Source organism: Pipistrellus kuhlii, unplaced genomic scaffold (genome assembly GCF_014108245.1).
Source record: "Pipistrellus kuhlii isolate mPipKuh1 unplaced genomic scaffold, mPipKuh1.p scaffold_m20_p_2, whole genome shotgun sequence".
NCBI classification, from domain to species: Eukaryota; Metazoa; Chordata; class Mammalia; order Chiroptera; family Vespertilionidae; genus Pipistrellus; species Pipistrellus kuhlii.
In genome coordinates this window covers 36,220,318-36,242,170 of record NW_023425515.1, presented here as the reverse complement: position 1 = coordinate 36,242,170, position 21,853 = coordinate 36,220,318, and the positions used below count along the sequence as shown (strand labels likewise).

Here is a 21,853-nt window from a genome sequence, read left to right as displayed (position 1 = left end):
GCTCTGGGCGGTTCTGCCCTCCTCAGAGTGTCCGGACCAGTGGAGGAGCAGCAGGGTGGGGGGCAGGTGACAATGGGCACCTTACCCATTGGGCTGGAGATGGAGGTCTGGGCTGGGAGGGGAAACTTCAGAAGGGGAAACCAGAAAGAAAACAAAGAACAACTAGTTTGAAACAAGCAAGATAGTGAAAAGGGGGAAATGGGTTCACATAAGTTTCGTTGAAACTTCAGAAGGGGAAAGCAGAAAGAAAAAAAAAGAACAACTAGTTTGAAACAAGTAAGACAGTGAAAAGGGGAAATGGGTTCACGTAAGTTTGTTTTGTTGATAACAAAGTTGGCAGTGCTTTCTTCTTTCTCAGGCCCCACGAGCTATAAATAGCAGACTTGCAAAAGAGAATGTATTTCTCAATTCTCTTAACAGAATTAAATAACTTTCCAGATCTTCACATGGGTCAGCACTCAGCAATGATTCTATTTTAATACATTAGGCTTAATGTGCCTCAAGAATGCTCAGTCATCTCTTGCCAGAGAAATTCCTTTTTGCTTTTCTTTGATTAGCTTCTCTATATTTTTTTCTCTTGGGAGCAAATACTCACTCCATGGTTAGCACTTCCTTTCTGAGCTAGTCTAGAGGCATGTTTCCTGGATAGTACTTTTGTAATACTACCCTGTTTCCCCGAAAATAAGACAGTGTCTTATATTAATTTTGCTCCCAAAGATGCGCTAGGTCTTATTTTCAGGGGATGTCTTATTTTCCCATGAAGAAGAATACGGTACACATTTATTGTTCAATGAAAATAAAGGAAATTTATTACCTGTATATGGTACAGTAGTACGGTAGTTGTCAACACAAACCAGACAAACTGTGAATCCTACAGTATTAAGAATTTACTCATTTATTCAATGACAATCATGTCATCATCTTCTGGAACATCAACATAACAATCCAATTCCTGAATTTCCTGGTGAATTTCTTGTGACTCCATTTCTTTCAGAATCAGTGGACCAAATCTCTCATGTTTAGCGTAGGGGGGCCTTATTTTTGGGGGGATGCCTTATATTTCACCCAGAAGGAAACCTGTAAGTAGGTCTTATTTTCGGAGGATGTCTTATTTTCAGGGAAACATGGTAGATACCGGTAGTTTCTCTTCTGGCAAGCAGCATGGATATCACTTGAGTGAGAACTTGTTAGAAATATGGAATTTCTGCTCTCATCTCAGAATTGGCATCTACATTTTAATAAGATCCCCAGGTGATTTACATGCACAGTATAGAGATATATTTTCTTATGAATAGTAACAAATGTAAGCTAAGGCCATGCTGGTTCTAAGAGCTATCAGTTGTGGATTCTGAGCGAGCTGGAGGTCTTCTGCACCTGTACAAACACCCAGACCCACCTGTGCACCAGCTTTCACTCAGGAATCCCATCCTTCCCTAGTGTCCAGTTCTTCTGCTCTCCGTGACCATTGGCAGCTGCTTGTAAACACTTTTGTGTTGGAGGCACAGTCATCAGAAACGTTTATCAAACAGTGAAGGGGTACAACTTCATGTATCTGATTATGTTTCAGTTTCATATGTTCGTGAGGTGTTCTTTCATAGGACACACACACACACACAAACAATTTTACGTAATTTTAGTTTTTTCAAAAGAAATCCTTATTAAATGTAGATACTATGCATTTTCATGTATATACATTTATATATTGGGAGGGGGGGGAAGCTTCATCAAGCAAGCCCAGTGCCTTTATTTTGGGCTTCAAAAATGTGGCCATAGCTACCATGAAGGCAGCTTACCAGCCCGCCAGGTATTCATCATCAGGTATTCTTTGCCCAGGGTTCTGTGATTACCAGAAAGTCAAGACCCTGCTTTCATGGAGCTTACATTCAACTGGAGAAAGACAGAAAAGGGAAAAATAATTCTATATAATAAAAGCCCAGCAACCAAACAGGGGAACCACTAGAACCACCAGAATGACTGCGTCCCCTCACTCTAGCCAGCCCTGCCCCCATCAGGGTGGGCCGACTGGACCCCAACAGTGCACAAATTTGTGCACTGGGCCTCTAGTCTAATAAATAATGCTATTAGATAGTAACAAGTACCCTACTTGAGCTAGGGTAGTCAGGAAAGGGCTCCCTAAGAAGGTGGTTTTGATCTGAGAGCTGGATAGCCATGCAGAGATTTGGGGCATAGCCTTTAAGGCAGAGAAGCTCCAAGTGCCAGGTCTTGAGGTTCGTGAGTTCAAGGAATGCAGCTGGAGCAGAGTCAGCCAGGTCAGAACAAGACAGGATCAATGGCTGTGAGAATTGAGTTTTATTCTCAACCTAGTCAAGTTTCTCAGCCTCTCTGAACAGATCCCCTCATCTGAAATAGTAATTCCCACCTCACAGAGTCCGTAGGAGGACAGAATGAGTTAGGGCTATAGTGAGTATGTGGAACATACTAAGTGGTCAGAACTCAGGAGCTATTATTATTATTCATTCATTTCAGCAGAGTGATCTTCCAGCCATGCAGCAGTGGCTCCTAGTTTATATTTATGGGATGGAAGCCATCATAGGGTGCTCTGAATTGTGTTTTAAATAGTGGGATGGATCTGCATGACTGCATCCACATTCTCTCATCTGTCTACCTCCTTGGACTTGTGATCCTCGATACATACTTTAAAGATCGCTGACTGGAGCTGGGCACAACCTATGGTCACGGGACATAGGATACTCTGTGAAGCCATGACACATGTTTCCTGGACAGAGTTCCAGAACCAGCTGGACTGACCCACTGCAAGCAAACTCCCGCATTTGGTTTTACCCATCTGTGCCTTGCTTACCCCGTCTTGAACTTACTTTCTAAAGGATGCAGTAGATCTATTCCCCTGCCTTTGGGTGAACTGAGTAAAGCTATCTTCTCATAACCGGATGCTCAGTTTTCTAGGAGTTTCTTCAGATGAGAAGGGCTTGGCTAATCTTTCCATTTGTTCTGTCAAGTGTTAAGGAACAAGGTGATATCTGGTTAGAATCTGTGGAAATTTGCTTAGGGTTTGCCCTTCACTCAGTACTCAGGAGAGGACTACCTCCTCGCACAGCCACATGCTGATTTCTGGTTTGTTACTAACTTCCTTATTCTGCACAGTGATATCATCCTCCTGGGGAACCTCGTAGCCAGCTCACTCTGCATTCCTGTTGCATGATAATTGAGCCTGTTCCTTTATCTTGTTCCAGTTTGAGGGTGTAGCAGTTCTTAGAGTGCTCCTTTTTTTATTCTGAGAAACAAGGGTCCCAGCCCCACCTTCTACTTTTAAAGCAGAATTTGCTATAAAGCTTGTGGCTGGGAGGCATGCTGGGCCCTTGGGTGATTAGCCAGCAACAGTCCAGGACAGAGCTGGAAGAACCAATTGGATTTCAGCCTTACCTCTCCTCCCATGGCCAGGGGCCAGCAGTTAAACTATTGTGTCCAAGAAGGCATGTAATCCAGCTTGTTAACCTCTCAGGGACATATTCTAGCATGACTCTGTGTGTGTGTGTGTGTGTGTGTGTGTGTGTGTGTGTGTAAATATTCAAACACATGCAAAAGTAGTTTGACTAGAACAGTGGTTGGCAAACTCATGAGTCAACAGAGCCAAATATCAATAGTACAATGATTGAAATTTCTTTTGAGAGCCATATTTTTAAAAATTAAACTTCTTCTAATGCTACTTCTTCAAAATATTTTTGAGATATTTCAAAATATTTTTGAAATAGCTTCCACACACACTCAAGGGGCCAAAGAGCTGCATGTGGCTCGTGAGCCGCAATTTGCCAACCACGGCACTAGAACAATGAACTCCCATGTATCTATTGCTCAGTTTCAATAGCCACTAATGTTCCACCTTCCTTGTTTCACCTGACCCACTTCCCCAATCATACATTCCATCCTATGCCATTACCTGTGGGTCCATCCTGGGCTCCCTGATAAGGCAGCATTACCATTTCACACCATTTTCTTCCACAGTAGACATGTTCATCTTTCATCCATTGTAGCAGCAGAGTCCTTGGGGGAGAAAAATAAGCTGCAATTATAGTAAAGATTTTTGAATTACATATTGCAATCTGACTAGCCGGCCTTCTGGAATTTTCAGCATCTGAAAGGCTTGTGAGCAGAGCGCCATAGTTCAGCAATTTCTTTCTCACTATTTCCTTTTTACTTTGGTTTTATTGCCTAGTTAACATGAGCAGGAGCTGTATAGACTAAAAAAAAGCTGTGGTTTGGAGGTTTTACAGTAAAGTTCTTTGGAGGATTTGATAGTTGTGGTTGTACAGCCATTATTCGTAGCACATGTTGGAGGCCAACTGGGCTGGAAAATGGTAACACAGGCTGTGGAGCCAGACCGAACCAGATTTTAAAAAGTCAGCTCTAACAACTACCAGCTATGCAACCCTAGGAGCCTAGTCAAGTTTCTTAGCTTCTCTGAACATATCCCCTCATTTGAAAAAACGGACAATACTAATTTCCTCCTCACAGAGTCCCCGTGAAGACAAAATGAATTAGGGGTGTAGTGAGGACTTAATGAGTACCTAGTATGTAGTAGGTGGTCAGAACTCAGAAGCTATTATTGTTATCCATTCATTTCAAGACAGTGATCTTCTAACCATCTCACAGCTTTCCTCACATGTTTTAAGAACAGTTCTGGAGGGTGAGATGCCACACACCAAGTGAAGGGCACGCTGTGATTGCCACAGGGCTCTTGTGAAATAGTCTGTGATGCAGTTCCCAATTCCCAGAAAACTGGGACCATTCTTAATAAAGTAGGCAGTTATTTATTTATTTATTTATTTATTAATTATATATTTTATTGATTTTTCACAGAGAGGAAGGGAGAGGGATAGAGAGCTAGAAACATTGATGAGAAAGATACATCGACCAGCTGCCTCCTGCACACTCCCCACTGGGGATGTGCCCACAACCAATGTACATGCCCTTGACCAGAATCGAACCCTTCAGTCCACAGACCAATACTCTGTCCACTGAGCCAAACCAGTTTCGGCTAAATTTTTATTTATTTATTTATGTATTTTTAAAAAGTCAACAGAGATTTCCTTGGCAGGTTTTCATGCTTCTATACTGACTAAAGTCAGACAGGTTTAATCAACCTCATGAGGTCTCTGAGCTTAGACAGCACCTGTGTGGCCATTTTCCTGTGTGTGGTGGTCAGAGCCAGGTTCTGCAGCCAGGCTGCCTGAGTCTGATGCCTGGCTCTGCTCTTCCTCCCTGGGTCACCGTGGCCATTGTGCCTCCACTCCTCTCTTGTAAAGCAGCACCCATATTAAAGGGTTTGTTGTGACGAGTGAAAGAAATAGTTTAAGTGTTCAGATCAGTGCCTGGCAGGTAGTCAGGTCTCATTGAATGTTAGCTGTTGTCAGTGACATCATAGAAGTGGAGTCCACCCTATGCTACAGGATGTCTCCCAGGCTCAGTGTGCAGTGGCCGAGCAGTTCTAGGAAGAGTGTCTCATTCATTCTTTGCTGGTGCTGACCAGCAGACACCAAGTGATGGATGAAGGATTATTCTGACACAGGATTGCTGTAAAAGAGAGGGCTAAGGGATTGCCTGGCTAAAGGAACCTGATAGTCTCATTTGCCTGCCTCTTCAAGCTTTTATTGTAACAGTAGTTTGAGATAAAGTTTATCTTTTAGATACAATCAGTAGGGTAAGTAATCTTGAGGGTACACATGTGTCTGCAGTGTCCTTTAAACAAGAACACCTAAAGATTAAGCATAAAGATTCCGGTAAACACCTGGGGGTCTGCACATGCACAGACTTGTTTGGAAAGGTTAAGGAACAAATTAGGGGTTCTGCCTTTGGCCAAACTCCCCTAAGTCAGAATTCTGATAAATAGGGTGGATTGCCTTCAGCCCACTCTTTTTTTTCAGAATTTTCCTCCTTACAAACTTTCCAACCAAATCCCATGCTTCCCCACAATTCTTCATTCATTCTGCAAGTATTTACTGATATCCTGCCATGCCAAGAACTGTTTTAAGTTCTGAGGGCACAGCAGTCAGCAACACAATTCAAAATCCCACCTGAGGAGTCCCCCATCCCAACTTCCCCTTGGGGATGGTGACCAGTCCATCTGGACCTTTGTTGTTCAGAGCTATCGCCTTGGGTGTTTACCACTGCTTGATTTGTATACCATTGCTCCTTTGTGTTTTGCACAACAATTATTTATATTTAAGTACCTAATTTGTGCTTTGTACCGTTTTAAGTTGAATAATAGCTGGTATGGGCCTGCCAGGGTCTGTGGCATGGTGAGGGCAATAGATAAGTGATCATAATACAGTGAAGTGTGTGCTCAGATTCAAGAAAGGCACAGAGGAGGGGCATCCGAATAAAATGGTGGAGTTAGAGAACATATCCTGGAGAAGATGAACTCTAAAGGGTATTTTAGATTTAGCTCCAGAGGAGAGTGGGTGCCGCGGGAGGGGGGAGGCAGAGTAGTTGGGGGCAGGGGTGATGAGGAAAGGATGTGGCTTTCTAGGCAGAGAGAGAGCACAGAGAGAAGGCATGGAGGTCTGAGCTGCCTGAATATTTGGGGAACTACAAATGGGCCGTTAGTGGGGTTACAGCAGAGGATGGGGGTGAGGGATGTGGAGGATGAGGAAGCACAGGGTTGAGCCTGATAATGAAAGGCTTTTTATGCATTGCTCAGGAGTTTGAATTTTCTCCTGAAGACGGTAGGGAGCAAAAAGGACATGAAGCTTGGGAGTGAGGTAGACATGATAAAATTGGAACTGCTGCTTCATCAGTATAGTGTGGAGCATGGTTTGAAGGAGAACAAAGAAGCCAGCTGTCCAGGCAGAAAGCATGAAGGCCTGAACAGACAGTGACAAAGAGTTGGTGGAGAAGGGCTCAGAATTCAAAAGTTATTAAGAAAACTGAAGCCGGTTTGGCTCAGTGGATAGAGCGTCAGCCTGCGGACTGAAAGGTCCCAGTTTCAATTCCAGTCAAGGGCATGTACCTTGGTTGCAGGCACATCCCCAGAAGGGGGTATGCAGGAGGCAGCTGATCGATGTTTCTCTCTCATCGATGTTTCTAATTCTCTCTCTCTGTAAAAAATCAATTAAAAATATATTTTAAAAAAGTTATTAAGAAGGATGTGGGCCCTGTAGGGCTTGGTGAATGACTGGCTAGGTAGGGGGTTTTGAGATTGTTAAAACCGTGAGCCATTGTAAGTTAAGAGAGAGGCCAGTTGTAATCACCGGGAGTCATCATGACTCCTTTGCATTACTGTAAAAAGTTAAGGCAGGGAAAAAGGTATACTAGATGCTCACCATAGTCAGCAAGGGTGCCTATGATCTCTCTGCTCTCGGAGACCTCTGGGAATGTGGTAGGCATCTGCGGTGACTCAGGTCTATGTTGTTTCACATAAATCCAGCCAAGCAGATGACCACATCATAAGTGCATTGGCCAATTCATTAATTCACTCAGGCATACATTATATTGACCAAATATTTATGGAGCTTCCCTACTGGTGGGAGCGGATAAAGGAGGGAGAAATTGTACATGAAGTAAACAGATATACTTTCAGATGGAGGAAAGCGTAGTTAGAAAATGAAAACAAAGTGAGGGAGAGGGCCTGGGTAGGTGGGTTGCAGGAAGTGGCTTTAAAAACAGCAGATTGAGAAGGCTGGCCAGGAGGTAAACTGAGAGCTTTGCCTGGAAAATATGGCACATGTGGTTAGAGCAAAGCAAGTCATGCAGAGAGAGGGAGATGTGGTTGCTGAACAGACGAGGTCAGAGCAGTGATCTATGGTTACAGGAAAGGGTTTATAGAAACATATTTCTTAAGTCACATGACTCCCCCATAGAGTTGTCCAAACCAGATCTGTACCTTTTCTTAACTTCAGCTCACTCTCTGCTCTCCTCAGGAGATCCCAGGGGATGGCACTGAGGCAGGAGCTGGTTTGGCTGCCAGCCTTGTTGAAGCCACATCCTTTACTGAGATGACTATAGTAGCCCCTAGGGCTGGGCCCCCTGCTTTGAGACCCTCTCCTCAAAACCTTCAGTTCTACCATGTCACAATGAGGAAAAGCCAAAGTGCTGACAGTGGCAGCAAGGCCCGCCCCAATCTGGTCCCTCTCTCTCCTCACTATTGCACCTCCTATGCCTTTCCTGCTTACTACTCTGCTCCAGCCACAGTGACTTCCTCCTGTTACCAGAACACACCAAACACGCCCAACCTCTAGGCCAGTGTTCCCCAAAGTGTGGCACGTGTACCCCCAAGGGTACGGGAAGAGTTTGGTGGGGGTACGCGTTGCACCGGAGTTTGGTGGGGATATGCACTGCACCATGCTTAGCTGAACCTAATTCTACGTTCTCGTGAGTACGAGGGGTACTCAGCATTACGAAAATTACAGAAGGGGTACACATATGTCAAAAGTTTAGGAAACACTGCTAGGCCAAGTACTGCATGGCTGGACCCTCACTTCAGGTCTTGGTTCCTGTGTCAAGGGTTCCCAGGACCACACAGATCTGAAGATTTGCTAGAAGGACTCACAGAATTCAGTATACCCATGGTTATAATCTATTACAGTCAAAGGGTACCAAGCAAAATCAGAAAAGGGAAGGTGCAGGAGGGGAACTCTCAGGAGGCCATCAGGTGCAAGCTTCCAAGACTCTTCTTCTTCCTGTGCTGTCCCATGGGATGGACTTAGCGTTCCTGCAATGCGTTGGGATCACACTGTAAAACATTGTCTACCAGGGCAGCTCAGTGCTCAGTGCTCAGCATTTTTATTGGTAGCTGGTCACGTAGGCAGCCTCTGCCTGGCATAGCCCAGAATCCAGACTCCCAGAAAGACAGCAGGGGTCCAGCATAAAGCACATGGTTTGCCCAGTTTAGGTATGGTGAGCCATTCTCCATGGGGATGATAGGAACCCTCCTGATGTTCCTAGAAGCCACCTAAGGCCAACCTGGCAAGCAGGCCTTTCCTAGGATAGTATTCTTTCCTGAAGAGCACCTGCTCAGTGGGCCCTTCTACCACCATCCTATTTAAAATGGCAACTTGCTGGGAAACCATAAAAATACTAGAAGCATCCACAGGCAACAAAATCTCAGACGTATGCCAAAAGAACTTCTTCACAGATACTGCCCCTAGGGCAATGGAAGCTAGAGAGAAAATAAACAAATGGGACTACATCAAAATAAAAAGCTTTTTTACAGCAAAAGAAACCATCAACAAAACAACAAGAAAGCCCACGGTGTGGGAGAACATATTTGCAAATAATACCACTGATAAAGGTTTAATCTCTAACATTTACAGACAGCTTATACAACTAAATAAAAGGGAGATGAATGATCCGATTAAAAAATGGGCAATGGACCTAAATAGAATATTTTCAAAAGAAGACAGAAGGAAGGCCAAAAGGCACATGAAAACATGCTCAAAGTCACTAATTGTCTGAGAGGTGCAAATCAAAACAACAATGCGGTACCATCTCACACCTGTCAGAATGGCCAACATCAACAAATCAACAAACGACAAGTGTTGGCGAGGTTGTGGAGAAAAAGGAACCCTCGTGCACTGCTGGTGGGAATACAGACTGGTGCAACCACTGTGGAGAACAGTGTGGTTTCCTCAAAAAACTGAAAATGGAACTCCCATTTGATCCAGTAATCCCACTTCTAGGAATATATCCCAAGAAACTAGAAACACAAATCAGAAAGGATATATGCACGCCTACGTTCATAGCAGCACAATCTACAATAGCTAGAATCTGGAAACAGGCTAGGTGCCCGTCAGCAGATGATTGGATCCAAAAACTATGGTGAATCTATACAATGGAGTACTATGCTGCCATAAAAAAGAAGGAATTCTCATCATTTGCAGCAACCTGGATGGAATTGGAGAACATCATGCTGAGTGAAATAAGCCAATCAATGAAAGAGAAACACCACATGACCTCACTCATTTGTGGATGATAAAGAACATTATAAACTGATGAACCAAGAGACAGATATAGAGACAGTAAAGCAACAGGCAGACTGTCAAATTACAGTGGGGAGGGGAGGAAGATCTGGGGGAGATAACAGATCAACCGAAGGACTTGTGTACATGCATATAAGTACAACCAATGGACATAAAACTCTGGGGAGGGAGGGTGTATATGGGAGGGAGGGAGGAGGGCAAAAAAAAAATCAATAAAATATATTTTAAAAATAATAAATTAATTAATTAATTTTAGAAAAAAAACCAAAAAAACCCATGGTAAGTCCTGTCAGTGGTCCGATGTAACCCAAGTCTGCCTGTATTCACTCTGTGTAATCACCTTTCACTGTATGTGGGCTGGATCTAGTGACTCCCTTCTAGCAATAGAATAAGACAACAGGTGACTGACTTTCATCTGGCTTGAGTGTTCTCTTGAAGTCACTACCTCCCTTGCTGACTCTGATGAAGTCATCTGCTGTGTTGTGAGCTGCTTGAGGTCCACATGGCACGGAACTGAGGGCCGCCTCCAACGCACAGCCAGCAGGGATCTTAAGCCCTCAGTGCACCAACCTGCAAGGAACCAAATCTGGGCCATGCCATTTGAAGGAGACAGGAAATGGATCCTTTCCCAAATAAGCCTTGAGGTGATGATAACTTCTCCTAATGCCTTGATTGCAGCTGGTGAGAATCCCAGAGACACAGGACCTGGTTAGGCCTCACACAGATTGCTGTCCTACAGAAACTGGGAGATGGTCACTGTTGTCTTTTCAGTCCACTAAATTATTCAGCAACAGGTTACTAAGACAGGCAAAAAAATAAATAAATAAAAATAAAAAATAAAATGGCAACTTGCGCTAAAACTGGTTTGGCTCAGTGGGTAGAGCGTTGGCCTGCGGACTGAAAGGTCCCAGTTTCAATTCCGGTCAAGGGCATGTACCTTGGTTGCGGACACATCCCCAGTGATTTTCCCTCATTGATGTTTCTAACTCTCTGTCCCTTTCTCTTCCCTCTTTGTATAAAATCAATAAAGTATATATATATATATATATATATTTTTTTTTAAATAAATAAATAAAATGGCAACTTGCTCCACCCACACTCCTTGTCCTCCCCTTCCTGTTTGATTTTTCTTCATGGCAGTCATCACTATCTAAGGTATTTGATTGTTGTCTCCTATTAACATGTAAGCTTCATAAGGGCAGGGGGTTTTGCTTGCTTTGTTTCTCACTGAACTCTCAGTACCTGGATGCTGCTTGGCACATCGTTAGCCTCAGTAACCTGTGAGGATTGAAAACAGGAAAATAATGTACATGTGGTTAGAACAAAGCAAGCCATGCAGACGGAGGGAGATGTGGTTGCTGAACAGACGAGGTCAGAGCAGACAGTGAGCTATGGTTACAGGAAAGGGTTTATAGGGACATATTTCTTAAGTCACATGACTCCCCCATAGAGTTGTCCAAATCAGATCTTTACCTTTTTTTTTTTAACTTCAGCTCACTCCCTGCTCTCCTCAGGGCCACATGTCTGTCCTTTTTCCTTTGCCATTTAGTTGACAGTGGGACTCAGAGTCTCCTCTTCTATCAGTATAACACCTCTGCCCTAGAGGTTATCACATTGTAATCATTTAATTACTTGTATAATTTATTTAATATGTGAGTCCTACATTAGGCAGAAAGTTTCTAGCTTGTTAACACTGTGTCCTCAGGGCCCATCCCAGAACCCAACAAAGACGTGAATGAATGACTTGTTTTGCTTCAGAGTGACAATGGCCCTGGGTTAGGCCAGATTTCCTGGGAAAGGAAGAGCCTGCCCAGATTCCCTAGCCCCAGGCTTTCGGCCTAAACCCTTAACCGGCGTCTCCTTAGCCTCTCTCTAGGGTTGGAGCACGCAGTGTCAGACACGGCTGTCATGCTTTGCAGGAGTCCTTGGAAAAGGCCCAGCTGCTTGCAGTAATCGGGGACCAGTTCATCCAGAGCCACCACTATGCGGCGGACTCCATCAGGCCCAAGTGCGTGGAGCTCAGGCACCTCTGCGATGACTTCTCCAATGAAAACAAGAAAAAACACGACATTTTAGAGAAGTCTCTGGAATTACATAGACAGCTGGACAAGGTGAGCAAAACAAAGCTGTGACCATGATGCCTGCAAAATTTTCTGTGAAGCAGTCTCTTAAAAAAAAAAAAAAAAAAAATATATATATATATATATATATATATATATATATTGGTTTTTTGTTTTTGTTTTTGTTTTTTACTTACAGAAAGGAAGAGAGAGGGATAGAGAGCTAGAAACATCAATGAGAGAGTGTCATTGACCAGCTGCCTCTTGCACACCCCCTACTGGGGTTTTTTCCTCAACCAAGTACATACCCTTGATTGGAATCAAATCTGGGACCTTTCAGTTCGCAGGCCGATGCTCTATCCGCTGAGCCACTCCGGCTTCGGCTGTAAAGCAGTCTTAATCAGACTTGACCTCCCTGCCCCACATGGTTGCTGAGAAGATAAACAACTTCATGGGAAACAGAACCCAAGAGGCATTAGTTGCAGATTCTAGGTCACAAGGGTATTGAAGGTCAAAAGTGCCTCAGTCATCCCACCACATCCTATTAGAATGAATTGTGTCTGCTTCTCTGGGTGTGGACCCAGACTTAAAGAGTGTGCTCTGGTCCTAGCTGGTTTGGCTTAGTGGATAGAGTGTCAGCCTGCGGACCAAAGGGTCCCAGGTTCAATTCCAGTCAAGGGAATGTACCTCAGTTGCAGGCTCCTCCCCAGCCCAGCCCTGATTGGGGCACATGCAGAAGGCAACCAATTGATATGTTTCTTTCACATCAATGTTTCTCTCTGTCTTTCCCTCTCTTCCAGTCTTTCTAAAAATCAATGGAAAAATATTCTCATATGAGGATTTAAAAAAAAGGAGTGTGTTCTGGCTTGGCACTGTGGGACATTTTTTTGGTTCCCCTTCAAGCATACAGAGACTGAGCCCTATATTTGCAGTGCTTCTTCTCATCTGAAGGCCTTGGAATGTGAATCCTTTGGGAAAAGCTTAAGTTATAATGGCCATTTATACATTCCTACCACTTATAGAGTTCCCAGTGGGAGCATAGTTATGTCATCTAATCCTCAAGATAAATTATGAGGAAGGTATTAACGGCCTCATTTTAGAGGCAGAAACTGATATTCAACGTGGTTCAGTCCAAACGTTGCAACACTTAGTGCGTGAGAATTTCCAGGTGAGCTTGCTCTATTGCAGATTCCCTGGTTTATCACTCTGGAGACTGAGATTCAGTAAGTCTCGGGGGTGGGGTGTGGTGGGGGGGTGCCATAGAATCCATGTTTTCAGCAAGGGCCCCGGTGATTTTGGTGCAGGTGGTACAGGGACACACTGAGAAACCCTGAGGTAAGTGACGGCCCAAGACCGGACATGGAGGAAATAGGGGATTGCAGATTTGAAGTCAGGACTGCCAATTCAAATCCCAGACTCTAGACGCTAGACAGCAATGCTGTGTGAGCAGAGGGCGGGCAGGGAGGGAGGGCAGCCTCGGGTGCCCTTTGGCAGTGATCTCTTGGACAAGTGCCTGGTCAGCAGGGGCAGTGAGTTTTGGAGCCTTCCCTGCCAGCTGTTTCCAAGCAGCACGTGGCTCATGGCCATGAGTGGGAAGCTCCATTCCTACAGCTCTTTCTCTGTGGTGACTGTCATCCCATTGCCAGAGGGGTTTTAGTGTCAGTGAAACCCAGCTGTTCCAGAAGCACGCGGTTCAGAGGGACCCGGTGCGCAGTCTGCTCTGTGGACTGAGCTCTCTGCAGGATCAACCACTGTTTCCCTCAGTCCATGTCTGCTCCAGAGATCACAGCCTCATGCTGAGCTGAGTGTGTGTGTGTGTGTGTGTGTGTGTGTGTCTGGGAAAGCAAGTAGTTGCTGTGACTGCAGAAGACCCTAGCTTAGTGTTTTCTGCAGATCTAGGCATGATGTTTCAAGACAAGGTTTTCACAGTGTATATTAAAGCATGACTTCCTGTTACTTTGAAAATCCAAAATTGTAGGAAAGAGAAGGGAAGAAGTTACTGGTGGATGCCTACACATCCTACTTCCCTTCTCATCCCTACACAGTGATAATTATTAATTTTTAAATATATTTATTGGTGTGTGTGTGTGTTATTCTAAAATTAGTACACATTCAATGTAGATAATTTAGGGGGAAAATAAAAGACCGATGTAAGTTGCCTGTAATTTCCCACTTAGCGGTAACTCCTCTGGAGTGCTTTCCCCCTGTGTAGTTACTTGACATAGCTCTTCAGGTCTCCTGGAATGGAAATGCAGGTGTACTTGCTCTGGCAGCTCATGTAAATATTCAGGCATCACCAGGGCCCTCGTCTCTAAAAAGTTGAACCGTTAGAATTCATCACCTACCTGGTTTCATCCTAGCATTCTGGAAAGTGTGAGTACTGCTGCTCTGAGCTACAGAATTTTTCATTCTTGGATGCTTCCCTGGGAAAGACAAATGACAATGAGTGCAAATGTGGAAAGAGGAAAGTCTTTTTGTTAAAAGGACAGTCCCTCCTGCAGCAAAATGCGTAGGGGCCAGGTCTGATGCTTCATTAGTTATTGGTTACCCTGTGCTCTTGTAACCAGTTAGGAGGTAAGACAAGTGGCCTAGAAGGTCGTCCCGAAAAGTCATTGGTTACATTTCTCTGTCGTGAGACCAAACATAGAAGAACTTGCCTTTCTCCTCCTGGAGGGGTAGTAATTGCTGTCACTAGAAAAGGGCAGAATGTTTACACGATTCATTTTATTGGTTGGGTGACTTCCCTGAGAAGTGGACAGATGTCAAATTGGTTTGAGTTTGTCCACCTCACAGTTGTATTTATGGGGGTCAGACCTCTCGACTTGATGCTGTCCCACAGCAAGTTCCCAGTGTCCCGGAATCCTGGGAGACCCCGAGGGACTGTGGTGGCTGAGCTGCGTGCGGTCAGGCTAACTGCCCGGGGCACTGTGTTCCTTTCCAAAAGGTCAGCCGGTGGTGTGAAGCGGGGATCTACCTCTTGGCTTCCCAAGCTGTAGACAAGTACCAGTCTCGAGAGGGTGTTGACGTCGCCTTGACCGACATCGAGGCATTCCTGGACACAGCGAGGGAGGCCACGCTGCCCAGCCCCAAGGAGATTTACAACCAGTTTGAGCTGATTCTCACCGCTGATGTAAAGGTAATGGTGGTGCGTTATTTTCATCCTGTGGTTTGGAAGGAGGCATGGGGGGCCTTTGCCTGTTGCTGAAGGAAGTCCAGGCAGGATACACCGAGCGGGTTAACCAGTTCTTAAGCCCTCAGGGGGCCTTTTAGACTCCCGGCAAACCGCTTCTTGGCAGTCTGACTCAGTCATTCATTTCTCTACAAATCTTCACGAGCATCTCTCATGTATCGCGCACTGTGCCAAGAACCCACAGCAAACAGAAATAGACACGGCTCCTTCCTGCATGGAATGTACAGGGTAGTGGGAGAGGTGGACATTAATAAATGTCAAACACAAAACACACACACAAAAAAATGTGTTCCAAGCTGAAGTAAGTGCTCTGGAGTGGGGAGTCAGGGTCCTATCCGGTATGTGACAGCGGAACTTGACCTGGACCGGGGGTCACTTGAAGCAAGGTCTAGAGAAGATGGGGGTCCTTTTCAGTCCAAAGGAACGGCGTGTGCAGAGGCCGTGGGGCTGGAGGGAGCCTGGCACTCTGCAGAACTCCAGGGGCAGGGTGGCTGGAGAACAGAGAGCAAAGAATGTTTGGGGTAAGATTATAGAGGGAAAGACGAGGTGGGGCTCTGTGGGCCATTTTAGGAGCCTGGCCTTTCTTCTGAGAGCAGCGAAAGCCACTACAGAATTTAAGCAGGGGAATACCTTGATCTGATTTGCATTTGAGAAGGAGCCCTCTTCTGGGAAGCCAGCGAGTTACGGATAGCACGCCTTCTTCTGATACCCCATCACTTCACACATACCTCTGCTCGAAAGGCTTCTTCCCCTCTTTTGAGTCATGGACCCTTTTGAGAATCTGATTCACCTATTTTTAGAGAGCTTGATGTAGGCAGTTTTTACAAAGGTACAGGCAGGATTTAGGGAATCCAACAGGGATGGTGAAGCCCTTTGGGGCTAGCAAGAAACAGAGAGCAGTTACAGCCCAAATCCTGAAAGGCAAAGGGGACCTAGGAAGTGATGCAGCTGTGACTGTAAGAGAGGCAGCTAGTAAGGGCTGTGGCCTTGGGCAGAGGAATACTAGACACTGGTGGAGAAATATATACCACTACACTGAAAGGTCACAGGTTCGATTCCCAGTCAGGATGCATGCCCAGGTTGTGGGTTCTATCCCTGATCAGGGTACATGTGGGAGGCAACCGATTGATGTTTCTCTCTCTCCCTCTCCATTCTTCTCTCTCTAAAATAAAATTTTTATATAAAAAAAATAAAACAACTGTCGTTGGTTTGGCTTAGTGGATTGAGCATTGGCCTGTGGACTGAAGGGTCCCGGGTTTGATTCTGGTCAAGGGCATATGCTTGGGTTGTGGGCTCGATCCCCACAGTATATAATAAAGTATGTACTTTAATAATTTTGTACTTTATTTAATAAAGTATGTACCTTGTTTACTAATTTTGTACTTTATTTAGTAAAGTATTTACTTTAATAATTTTGCACTTTATTTAATAAAGTATGTACTTTATTTAATACTTTTTTAAAAATCAGAATAATGTATCAATATTGATTGATTAATTATAACAAATGTACCATAGTAATGTAAGCTCCAAATGTACCACAGTGGAAACTGAGTGTGAAATATATGGAAACTCTTTATACTATTTTGCAATTTTTCTGTAAATCTGAAACTATTCTAAAAAATAAAACTTGTTTCTAAAAAGCTGGTACTCTAAGTCTAAAAGGCTGAATCTGCTACATTTAAGACATAATTATCAACACAACATCAGCCATTACACTGTTGTTCTTGTAGCAGCCACCTTGTCTCTGAGGCTCCTCGAGGCATTTCCCTACATGGCGATTGAGCTGCCCCCTTAGTGCGGCTGTTTTGATTTTTCTTCCTCATTCACTCTCAGCGCCCATGTAGAGAATGAAACAATCTCAGTAGCAAACAGCAACATTCAGTTCTTCAGATGTTTACTGGGTACCCAGTTTGTGCTTTATCCTGATAATACAGTCCCATACAGAGCCTGCAGTCATGGTGCTGACAGTGGAGTGGAAGACAAACATTTTGCTAAAACCGGTTTGGCTCAGTGGATAGAGCGTTGGCCTGCGGACTGAAAGGTCCCAGGTTCGATTCCGGACAAGGGCATGTACCTTGGTTGCGGGCACATCTCAGTGGGGGTGAGTGCAGAAAGCAGCTGATCGATGATTCTTTCTCTTTCTCATCGATGTTTCTAACTCTCTATCCCTCTCTCTTCCTCTCTGTAAAAAAAATCAATAAAATATATTTTTTTTAAAAAGAAGACAAACGTTTCCTAGGTCCAAGTGCATTTGAAATGGAGGGGCAGAGGGGCACACAAGGCAGGCAGTGGTCAGGATCAAGTATGAAGAGGCTGGTGCTGCAGGATGAGACGTGAGGTGTTACTGCAGGGCTTTTAAACAAGTGAGTTACATGATCAGATTTAGATTTCAGAAAGATAATTCTGAAAAAAAAAGAAAAAATAATTCAGATTGTGATGTGGAGAGTGGACTTGCAAGTAAAAAATAGGAGATGCCAAAACTGGTTTTGCTCAGTGGATAGAGAGTCGGCCTGCGGACCAAAGGGTCCCAGGTTCGATTCCGGTCAAGGGCATGTACCTTGGTTGTGGACACATCCCCAGGAGGGGGTGTACAGGAGGCAGCTGATCGATGTTTCTTTCTCATTGATGTTTCTTTCCCTTCCTCTCTGTAAAAATCAATAATTATATATATATATATATATATATAATTTTTTATTTTTTATTTTTTATTTTTTATTTTTTTAAATAGGAGAAAGGGAGAATAGGAGAAATGCAGTTGTTAATCTTGTGTCCACCTCCCCCCGGTTTGAGCTTAGGAATCTGAATGCCTCCATTTAACTCAGTGAACCATTTGCACTGTTCACTCTGGGGTCTAAAGGGATAGATGCAAAAGGGCAAAGATGATTCGAGTCCTGCCTGGTCCATGTGGTGAGTCGTTGGGGTCTAGCATGTTGCACTGACCTCACACCGGGGCTGCATAGTGTCCATCACCAATTTGACAGTCATTCATTCCATCAGATTTCTTCTTTCTGCAGCAGCTAACAGCCACGTCTGTTTCCTCAAACTCATCGCTGGGCCACAAAGGCAGGTAGTAGTGGCTGATCACCAGTTCTAATCACCATCAGACTGGCATTGCCGTCCCCCTGACGTAAGGGAATTCGGTTTCTTCTCGGACTTGGACTCATAGCGGTGCTCTCAGAACCCCGAAGCCAGGGGCACCTTCTCTGAAAGGACTCTTTAATCACAGACCCGCAACGTAATCTAGCCCAGGGGCCCGCAAAGTATAGCCTGTGGCCAGAGGGGCTTGCCATCTACTTTTGTACGTCAAGTTCCATCAGAAACTCATTCGTTTCTGAATTCTCTGTGTTCTATGACTGCTTTTATGTAGCAACAGCCAAGTACAGTAGTTACCTCAGGGACCAGATGGTCTGCAAAGCCTGAAGAGTTTCACTGTTTGGACCTTTACAGATTAAGTTTGCCAAACCCTAGTCTAGACCAACCTGTCCAATAGAAATATAGTGCAGCCTGGCTGGTGTAGCTCAGTGGTTGAGCATCAGCTCAGGAACCAAGGGGTCACTGGTTTAACTCCCCGTTAGGGCACATGCCAGGTTGTAGGCTTGATCTCCACTGGGGGGCGTGCAGGATCAGCCAGTCAATGATGCTTTTCTCTCATCAAAGTTTCTATTTTTCTGTCTCTTTCCCTTCCTCTGTCTCTAGAAATCAATTAAAAATATTAAAAAAAAAAAAAAGAAATATAGTGCAAGTCACATATGTGAGCCAATGAGATTTTCTAGCAGCCACATTTTAAGAAGTGAAAAAGAAACAAGTGAAATCATGTGTAACAATGTTTTATTTAACCTATATCTGAAACATCATTTCAACATACCATTGATGTAAAAAATCAGTGAGATATTTTATGTTCTTTTTGCATTCGAAGTCTTCAAAATCCAGTGTGTGGCTGAAACTGGTTTGGCTCAGTGGACAGAGCGTCAGTCTGCAGACTGAAGGGTCCCAGGTTCGATTCCAGTCAAGGGCATGTACCTTGGTTGCAGGCACATCCCCAGTGGGGGGAGGGGGGTGCAAGAGGCAGCTGATGGATGTTTCTTCCTCATCGATGTTTCTAACTCTCTCTTCCTCTCTGAAAAATTCAATAAAACATATATTAAAAAAAAAAAATCCAGTGTGTGTTTTCCACAGCTCAGTTCACACTGGACACATTTCAGGTGCTGAAGAGCTCAGGGACTAGCGGTTACTATAATACATGGACAGTGCAGGTCTGCACTCAGGCTCTCCAAAGAGTGCGATGAGCCCTAGCTCTTGGTGCAGACGTCAGCCTTGACAGGGCGGTGTTGTTCCGAGATTTCCGTGAGATTCCGTGATCCCCAAGACCAGCAGGGAGCCGAGTCCGATGCAATAAACAAAAGAGCCTCTTATCCATGCTAGCATGGGCTCTGTCTCACTCACGCCTACAGCATGGTGGAAGAGAGCACGAATTTCGCCAAGCCCAGGGGTTTTACACCGGTGGTGATGTCACTGCTTTGGCTGACCCTGATTGGGCTAGGGTCCAGTTAATGGAGGATAACTCCGCCCTGCCCCACAGTGGAATCCGGAGTTTATCCTCACCCTGCCCTGCCCTCTCAGTGGAACAGTTTTTCTATAACTGACACTTCTGGCCTGCCTCTGAGATACTGGCTCCTTCCCTCAGAAAATGGCCCAGCATAAATACATACATACATACACACATATATACATACATACATACATAAAGACAAATTAACTTTCCAGTTGCAAAATTGGTAACCTTTGTGGGTGTGTGCTGAACTTGTACTTTCAGAATTAGACATCCTCAAAGCACCCTGCATAATTCTTTTAATTCTGGGTCCCTTTTTATGGTTAAAATCATCTACAAGCCGAAACCAGTTTGACTCAGTGGATAGAGTGTTGGCCTGTGGACTGAAAGGTCCCAGGTTCGATTCCGGTCAAGGGCATGTACCTTGGTTGCAGACACATCCCCGGTGGGCGGTGTGCAAGAGGCGGCTGATCGATGTTTCTCTCTCATCGATGTTTCTAACTCTCCCTCTCTCTTCCTCTCTGCAAAAAATCAATAAAATATATTTTTTAAAAATCATCCACGAGACAGATGCCAGAGTCAGCAGGACAAAGAAAAAGTATCCACTCTCCGTGATCCACCAGAGCTAGAGGGATGTCATGTAGCAAAAGAAACATTCAGCTGAATTCAGGCTGTGGTGAAACTCAGACATCTGGGTCTTGTTGCTTATTTCCTGAGCCCCTGCTTTAGAGCACTGTAGTTAGTTTTGGAAATGTCTGTGGGTTTCATTTCTCCCCTGGTATTTCTTCAGTTTATTTCTTTCCTACTTACATAGAAGGAGTCACACTGAATGACACTTAAATTCTTTATTGATTTCAGAGAGGAAGGGAGAAGGAGAGAGAGAGAAACATCAATGATGAGAGAGGAACATCGATCGGCTGCCTCCTGCACTTCCCCTACTGGGGATCAAGCCCACTCAGGAACCAAGGGGTCACTGGTTTAATTCCCCATTAGGGCACATGCCAGGTTGTGGGGGAGGGGGGTGCAGAAGGCAGCCAGTCAATGGAGCATCAGCTCAGGAACCAAGGGGTCATCGGTTTAATTCCCCGTGAGGGCACATGCCAGGTTGTGGGATCGATCTCCAGTGGGGGGCGTGCAGAAGGCAGCCAGTCAAGGATGCTTCTCTCTCATCTAAGTTTCTATTTCTCTTTCTCTCCCTTCGTCTCTAGAAATGATGCTTCTCTCTCATCAAAGTTTCTATTTCTCTGTCTCTCTTCGACTGGGAATCGAACTCTGACTTTCTGATTCATAGCTTGATGCCATCACAGCTGGGCTGTTGTGTGGGTATTATTTGTTTTTGTTTTTTTAACTAAAGGTGCCTGTGGTTTCCTTGACCCAATTCTTTCCCCAAGAACACTTAAACTCTTTTTCTCCATCAAGGCCTTTATTCAAGGTGCATTCCTTACTTTTGAACTCCCTTGTTCTGTAAGTTGGCCTAATGCCCTTCATCCATGGCCTAGGCTAGGGTATCCTTTTCTACATTACTGGACAGGCTGCGTGAACATGTATGCACTTACCATGTACTTAGCGAGCACTGCTCTGCGCTGGAGATGCAGTAGTGAAACACAGTCGTTGCCTATCAGTGGGAGGGTCAGACTCCTAGAAGCACATTCTGGTGCGAGGTGAGACATGGAGACATGGGATGACTTGCCTACGAGGGAGGCTGGGCGTGGGGAGGAGGGGGCGGGGAGATGAGAGAAAGGGAATGAATGAGTCATGTTCTCAGGCCCAATGCAGAGCAATCTCATTATTTGCTTTTGTTCTCACAGGCCAACGCCCAGAAAGTCTTACAGAAGCTGGGCGATGTGCAGGACATTTTCCAGAAGAGGCAAATGAGTCTGATGAAACTGGCAGCCAGACAGACCCGCCCAGTGCAACCTGTGGCCCCCCATCCTGAGTCCTCCCCAAAATGGGTGTCACCAAAAACCAGCCAGCCTTCTGCCTTGGGTAGGTTGTTTGGGGAAGGAAGCTTTGTGGCTTTGCCCCTAGGGTAGACCTTGTGGTTGTTAAAATGAGCAGTGGTTTAAAGATATGTAGTATTTACACCGAAACTGGTTTGGCT

At 44.8% G+C, this 21,853-nt stretch overlaps 1 protein-coding gene across 3 annotated transcripts in view; it reads left to right on the top strand.

Annotated features, from left to right (window-relative positions):
* MCF2L2 (MCF.2 cell line derived transforming sequence-like 2) overlaps nt 1-21,853 on the top strand; it is a 186,295-nt gene that overhangs the window by 58,582 nt on the left and 105,860 nt on the right. For all 3 annotated transcript variants that reach the window (XM_036445322.2, XM_045583728.1, XM_045583729.1), the window contains 3 exons: nt 11,873-12,064; nt 14,958-15,149; nt 21,561-21,738. In XM_036445322.2, coding sequence (XP_036301215.2) covers nt 11,873-12,064; nt 14,958-15,149; nt 21,561-21,738 — 562 coding nt within the window. The remainder of the gene's footprint in view (nt 1-11,872; nt 12,065-14,957; nt 15,150-21,560; nt 21,739-21,853) is intronic.